This window comes from Monopterus albus, unplaced genomic scaffold, assembly GCF_001952655.1.
Source record: "Monopterus albus unplaced genomic scaffold, M_albus_1.0 scaffold419.1, whole genome shotgun sequence".
Taxonomy (NCBI): domain Eukaryota; kingdom Metazoa; phylum Chordata; class Actinopteri; order Synbranchiformes; family Synbranchidae; genus Monopterus; species Monopterus albus.
Genome location: NW_018128299.1, coordinates 35,716 through 43,311, shown reverse-complemented (window position 1 = coordinate 43,311; position 7,596 = coordinate 35,716). Strand labels below are relative to the sequence as shown.

General features: G+C 41.5%; 1 protein-coding gene across 4 annotated transcripts in view; it reads left to right on the top strand.

Moving 5' to 3' along the window:
* LOC109951938 (protein bicaudal D homolog 2-like) overlaps nt 1-6,965 on the top strand; it is a 10,396-nt gene extending 3,431 nt beyond the window's left edge. For all 4 annotated transcript variants that reach the window (XM_020586715.1, XM_020586717.1, XM_020586719.1 and 1 more), the window contains 7 exons: nt 1,138-1,350; nt 2,008-2,160; nt 2,545-3,006; nt 3,966-4,970; nt 5,174-5,325; nt 5,808-6,039; nt 6,391-6,965. In XM_020586715.1, the coding sequence (XP_020442371.1) occupies nt 1,138-1,350; nt 2,008-2,160; nt 2,545-3,006; nt 3,966-4,970; nt 5,174-5,325; nt 5,808-6,039; nt 6,391-6,393 (2,220 nt within the window). In that variant the 3' untranslated portion in view covers nt 6,394-6,965. The remainder of the gene's footprint in view (nt 1-1,137; nt 1,351-2,007; nt 2,161-2,544; nt 3,007-3,965; nt 4,971-5,173; nt 5,326-5,807; nt 6,040-6,390) is intronic.
* Nucleotides 6,966-7,596: the final 631 nt, after the last annotated feature.

Here is a 7,596-nt window from a genome sequence, read left to right as displayed (position 1 = left end):
TGGACAGAAGTCAGTCTCTTAGCTGTAAGCTGAAAGGTGTTTAATTACAAGCATTACTATGTATTACTACAGTTAAATTGATGAAGCCCAGAATACAGTTAGGGCTGGAACTAGCAATTATTGTTATTAACTATTAATCTCCCTCTAATCAGTTAATTTAAACAAATGATCAGTTTATTAAATGTGTGATCTATAAACTGTCCATTCAAGATGGGAGACTCACTTGCGTCCTCACTGGAGGAGTCTCCATGGATCTTTGACTATTCTAAGTTGTATATTGATGGTGATCTTTGTCCACTGTATGATATTCAAGGCATAGATTGCAGTCAGGTCACTAAGTGACTCACTGTTGCAGTCACTCTCTTGGTGTCTCATGATTCTGACCGTTACTTCTCTCTTTAGTCTTTCGAGTGTGTCACTGAGGCCGATTAGGAAAAGGAGCATCCTCTGTGCAATTGGGCTCCTGATCAATTCGCATCACGGCTGACCGCTGCGTGGTACACATTTCAATTTGTTTGTCTGAAGACTGTTGAGAAAGGTGGGGTTAGATGCTGGTGGGAAGGGGAGCTGCAGCACAGTGACTGGTTTCAGCACTTTCTTGGACAGTAACTGTTACATCACCATTTGGCTCAGTTTCTGGATGTTGGCTAGGTGTCTGTAATCCTTTAAGTCCAGTGCCTGTGAGAATCTGACACCAGCATGTCCATACTGGTAACCTGTTCTTACATTATCCTGTATGTCTCTTTAATACTATTAAATATCTAGCAGTTAGTGTATTCATAAGCCTATTAGTACACACCCCACTTAAGTTCCCTTGGACTTTTGCTTCACCTTGTCATATGAGCATGACATATTCAAATGTATGCAGTTGATGCTTTTTCTGTGGCCTGTCGGTGTGTGAATGTAGCAGCTGAGAGACATGGCACTTGTGAGTAAATGGTCTTCTGTAACACAACCAGCAATAAATGCAGCTTTAATGCAAACTGGTGAATCATAAGCTTCTGGTGTTTTTGAATGAGTTCTCTGTTTTTTTCTTATCATACTTGTGATTTTGTGTGAGAATCTTAGGGCAGCTCTGCTTATTATCCTTGATCAAATGAGTTGGTTCTGATGTTTGTTCTTTCTCTGTGTTGCTAGGCCTTTGGACAAGCTTACTCAACCCACAGGAAGGTGGCAGCAGATGGGGAAAGCAGGGAGGAGTCACTGATCCTGGAGTCTGCCAGTAAGGAGGCTCTCTACCAGCAGAAGGTCCTGGAGCTGCAGAATGAGCTCCGGCAGACCAAAGCCTCCCTCGTCAGTGCACAAGCAGAAAATGATCGCCTGTCCTCCATTATCCTGGAGACAAGAGAGGTGACCATTTGAATACATTGTTAAAATGCAAGATGACAGTATTTGTGCCATTTAGGAAATAGTTCAGCACATCCTGATTTATCGCATCCTATTACATGACATTTTCTTGCAAAGACCATTTATATCAGTGAAACCTGGATCTTGTTGAATCATTTTTCTTGAATCATTTTGTGTTCTTACATGTCAATGGATTTTTTTTGTCATAACTTTAAGAAATCAGTGTTTCTGCTTCATGTGTTTATTTGATGATAATATGGGATTAAAGTTAGTAACGCTGGTAGAAGTTGTGATTTCACCAGTAGTTGTCTGAGGGAGTTGTGAGAGAGTTGGTACTTGGTATGGGGAGCTTCATTAAGCACATTTACATTGAGCCAAGCAGGAAAGATGATGTAATGGTCCACTGTGAGTGACAAAGGACAGCCACCCACCACCAGCGCTCTCTGTAGCAAGCATTAGTAAATGGACCATGTCCCCCTTCCCCCTGTGGTATCTGAAATATGCTTATCTTCTTGACCAGGCCATTGCAAGGATGTAGTTTGCACTGCCTGTGCGATGTGTGACTCCATCAGTGAACACTGATTTTAACTGAAGTTCAGCTCATGCAGCATACTGTAACATGGCATTATCTGTCTCTTTCCCCTCTCTTCCTGTGGGCAGAATTCAGAGCTGGTGGAGATGCAGCGCAGTCAGCTGCGTGATGAGATCAGAGAGTTCAAGGTGCGAGAGGCTCGTGTGCTGCAGGACTACAGCGAGCTGGAGGAGGAGAACATCTCTCTTCAGAAGCAAGTGTCAGTGCTGAGACAAAACCAGGTGAGATGAAGAACTTACAACTGAATTTATTTACCTTGTTACACAACTGAAGGCATGTTAGAATAGTTCTAAACCTAAAGCCTTGATAAACAATTTTTTATCGTGTACTTCCAATAGAAGAACGTAACAAGGCCTATCTTTAAAAAATGTTGTTATTCCATTGCTTTTTTTTGGATGTTGGGAATGGGAATCGGAGAATATTACCCATTGTTTGTATTGTACACTAAATTTTACATTTTAAAAAGCTATGGTTTTATTTCATGGTCAGTAGACAATATTTGGCATCTGTGAGGCACTTTTTTCTAATAGATGAATCACAGTGGACACTACTCAACTGAGTAAAATTACTGATGACCTTACTTACATTTTTGGCCATCTGTACAGGTGGAATTTGAAGGTCTCAAGCATGAGATCCGCCGTGTGGAGGAGGACTCGCAGTGTCTCCACAGTCAGCTGGATGAAGCCATGCGTCTGAGAGAAATAGCTGAGCGACAGCTAACAGAGGCCTTAGAAACAATTAAAACAGAGCGAGAGCAGAAGGCCACCCTGCGCAAAGAGCTGTCCCACTATATGACCATCGGTGGCTCTGTGTACAACAGTGCTTTCAATATCTCCATCGACACCCTAAAGCTCCGCGAGGATCCATCCACCGTCTGTGAGCCTGACAACGATGATCTAATCCGAGGCTTTGAAAACGGCTTGGTTAAGACAAGCGAAGGTGATGAAGACAGAGGTGCTGTGAGCAAGAAAGGAGCGGCCTTTAAGCCAGCTCCTAGCCTGGTGGATGACCTGCTCAGTGAGCTCAACATCTCTGAGATCCAGAAACTTAAACAGCAGCTTGTACAGGTAAGTCACTTTTTTGAAAGCAGTGTTGTTGCATCCATTTTTTTCTCAGCTCATTGACTCAAATAGATTTAACTTTCAGTTAAAAATCTATTGAACATCATAAAGTACATAAGAACACAAAAGATTGTTGATTGGGCCAAAGGTTTATTATGGTCACATATTTGAGTGGTTGCCTGCATAGATTCATCATACTTGGAGTTTACGCATTCTGCTGTTTGAAAGCTGTTGGGTATTTTAGCAGGGATTGCAGATTTACCTAAATAGACCCTAATGGTGATGAAACAAAATGACCACATTGAACATTATATTTTTTATACAGCAGCATCTGGTTGGTTAAGCTTCAGTGCAGTACCTAAAATAGTCTTTTCTTCAATTTGAACATTTATGGCAATCACTCTTCCAGTAAGCCAACTGACCACAAGACCAGATTATAAAATCCCAATGCACAGTGCTTCTCTGTTCACCGTTGAATGAATCTACAGGTTTGAAAAATAATATTTATTGACTACCCCACATTTTATTTGAAAGATGATAAAAGTTGTTGGATTTAGATTAAACTCTGAAGTTGTTTAATATATTTTTTTGGCACTGCAAAAGTAAGTGGTTAGTTTAAAATGTTGCTGCACAACATTCCTGTATGCAGAAGACAGAGCTTCTGAAACGGAATCATTGCTGAGAGTCTAGGTATATGGTTACTGATCATCAATAGCATATTATTGATTATGCATTTTTTTACATTAATTACATGTTGACATTTTTGGGATGTTTGCTGAATTCACTTTAGTTGAATTTGAGGACAGTAACTATATTGCCTTAGACTGTAGGGGACATGGAGAGAGAAAGATGCAATGTGTGATCTTCCAGCCTGTCTGAAAGGTTGTTTCTGATCTTTATTTTAATTTAGGCTGGTTCTATAAAGTTGACCAGGTGATCTTTGCCTGCCTTTGTTTTGATGTTAGGTGGAGCGTGAGAAAGTGGCCCTGATCAATTCTCTGCAGGAGAGTCAGAAGCAGCTGGAACAGGCCTATGGGACTATGTCTGAGCAAAAGGAAACTGTCAACAGGCTGACTGAGAACCTCAGCGCAATAAGGAAACTTCAGGCCAGTAAGGAGCGCCAGTCTGCCCTCGACAGTGAAAAAGACAGGGACAGCCATGATGATGGAGACTATTATGAGCTGGACATCAACGGCCCTGAGATCCTGCAGTGTAAATACACTGTGGCGGTGTCTGAAGCTGGGGAGCTGAGGCAGGAGCTGAAGACACTGAGGGAACAGTACCAGCAGTGTCAAACCCAGTATGAAGATGAGCGAGCACGGCTGGAGAGTGACGTCCAGGACTTGAGGTCGAGGTTGACGTCACTTGAGAAAATTAGCCAAGCAGATAAAGCAGAGATGGCTCGTCTGGAGAAGGAGCTCCGTCTGGTCAGTGAGGCTGCAAGAGAATCACTTGGCAGCCTTAATGTTGCCCAGGATGAGCTCATAACTTTCAGTGAAGAACTGGCCAATCTCTACAACCACGTGTGTATATGCAACAATGAGACTCCTAACCGTGTCATGCTCGACTACTACAAGGAAGGCAAGGCCATGATGAGACGGGGGCACGAAGGGAAGGAGCAGCAGTCTTCTTTGCTTATCACTGATGGGCTGATCACTGAGGCTGAACCTGGAAAATCCAACACCAGCAGCACCACACCTGGCCCAGCTCCAGTCCCAGAGCACCGCCCAGAACCCATGAACATCTATAACCTCGTAGCCATCATCAGGGACCAGATCCGCCACCTGCAGCAGGCAGTGGACCGCACCACAGAGCTGTCACGCCAGAGACTTGCCAATCTGGAGCTGAACACAGTGCCAGACAAAGACAAAGAGGCTTGCATGGAAGAGATCCTCAAACTGAAATCCCTACTAAGCACCAAAAGGGAACAGATCGCCACTCTCAGAGCTGTGCTGAAGGCCAACAAACAGGTCAGGCGACCGCTCTGTGTGTGTGTGTGTGTGTGTGTGTGTGTGCATGCTTGCTGTGTATGTTTACTCAGAGGAAGGATGTTCATTGTTTCATGAACAACAGAAAGGAGTAATTGGCTTCAGATTAAAAAAAATTACAACTGAGTTCAGACTTTCTGAAAGTGTGAGAAATTAATAATTACATAACATCTTATTCCCTGTAGACAGCTGAGGTGGCTCTGGCAAACCTGAAGAGTAAGTATGATAGTGAGAAGGCCATGGTGACTGAGACAATGATGAAGCTCCGCAATGAACTCAAGGCCCTGAAGGAGGATGCTGCCACGTTCTCCTCTCTTCGAGCCATGTTTGCTACAAGGTATGATTCTACTTAATCATTAATGGTCTTTTCATTACTGACAAACATGAAATTAACAATCATGTGGCATCCTGGTGGCCAAGTGACTAAGGGCACGCACTATAACTCATGATGTCTGTTGCACTGTAATATAGGAGATGTGGCAAAATACCAATAACCCTGATATATCTTTATATTCTGCTAAATCTGCCTCCTCTTACCATCTTTTTCTGGTAACAAAAAAGAGAAATTACAAACTTAAGTGCCTATTTTGCACAAGTGTGTGAGCGTCTGTTTGTGAGAAGGCACAAAGCATTGTGGGAACACAGTCTGATTTAATACGTGTGAGTCGGCTAGCCAGGATCTCATCCTTCCATCTGGAAAATGCTGTCTGGGAAATGAAGAAAACGTGTCAGTAGCAACAATCCAAGGCAGATTGCGCCACCTGCTGGTACTACTGTTTATCTCTGGTTTCTTTCTTCTCTGTCTCTCCCTTCTCTCAGGTGTGATGAGTATGTGACCCAGCTGGATGACATGCAGAGGCAACTGGCTGCAGCTGAGGATGAGAAGAAGACTCTGAATTCTCTGTTACGTATGGCCATCCAGCAAAAACTGGCCTTAACCCAGCGACTGGAGGACTTGGAGTTTGACCATGAGCAGGCACGCCGTAACAGTGCCACAGCGGTGGGAGGCAAGGGCAAAACAAAGGGCAAGGGAGGGTCTTCCACCCAGCATGTAAGTCAGAAGGTCTACCAGCCCAGATTCACAAAACATAACTCAGGATCCTGGGCAGAATTTACTGGATTGCCAAATATAACTATCGCTAGCTTCAGGCTGGGAACCTATGGTGCCAGTTTGTTTTAATCTCACTGTTCGTTTTGGTGGCTGAAAAGAGCTTGGGTAGAGTAACTTTAAATTAGCTGTTGTCATGGTTAAAACATTCCCTTTATATTAGTGAATGCATAACACATCTGTCCTGCTTTGACAGTCACTGTGCACTAACTTTATCAATAAATGTCACTAATGCAGTGAAAATTCGAATCAATTTAATGTGATTTTCTTGTCTCTTTATTTTTCTATTTACAGTAAATCAAACAAGCCAAGTATCCTTAAGGAGCTTCGTCAGGGTGTCTGGAAGAATTACCAGTTGTCTGGGCTCCTGGTTTCTTCGCTCTTTAATCATGGGCCAAATCATGTCATTGCTAACACAAGAGCATATCCAACAGTATTTGCCAAGGACCTTGTTCTAGAGTGCCAAAACAAATGTAACATTTGTGTCAAACAGTGTGACTGCTAAAAGTATGACTCATCACATCAGCTGCCCACCGTGGTCCTTCAGTCCAGAAATATGAACGACTGTTGCATATAACTATATCTCCTCTTTAGATCATTGAAACATAATGCAATACATTGTTTTTGTTATATGATCCTTTGAATATGGAGCTTCAGATTCATGGTCAAGATTTTATATAACTGGGCTCCACTGTTACAAACTCAAGTGTGCTTATTATGACTGAAGAGCATTAATGCAAGGCTTAAAGATTTCTAATTTAAGGTCAGATGTTCATACTGTTCATAAGCTTTATTCATGAAAGTTTAATTGTTTTAATAGTTTTTTGTAAACTTGACATCCATTGTCTATAAACAGTAACCCTACAGTGCCATTTTGTGTTAATACAAGTGCAATTTGCAAATATAGAAAAATGTTTGCTATTTAAAAATATTCTACACAGTGTTACACATACTCCTAGTTGATTTTATATGTTTTTGTAATTGCAATTGTATTTATTTGACACTCCTCAGATGACAGGATATCATTTTGTCTCATAAGGGTGACTGGTCAGAATTTAAAGAAGACTAAACTGTGGTAAAACACTAGCAAAATTGACTGTTGGCAATGGTCTCTGCTTCCAGTTGTGGCTGGTGAAGAAATAAATCTAACTTTAATAATTCTGGTGTTGGTTTTTAACAGTAAAAACATGCTAGCTATGAATTCAGTGGTTTTCAGTATAAAGTGTTATTCTGTTATTTCACTGTTGACAAATTAAGAAATTCAGATGTTTTGATTTGCTGTTTTAGCACACCAAAAGACTTTTTTGTTTATCCATATTTTAACAGTTTTTCGGGAGCTTAACAGTAATCAAAATGTACAGTGGGTACAGAAAGTATTCAGACCTCCTTAAATTTTTCACTTTGTTATATTGCAGCCATATGCTAAAATCATTTAAATTCATTTTTTCCTCATTAATGTACACACAGCACCCCATATTTACAGAAAAACACAGAATTTGA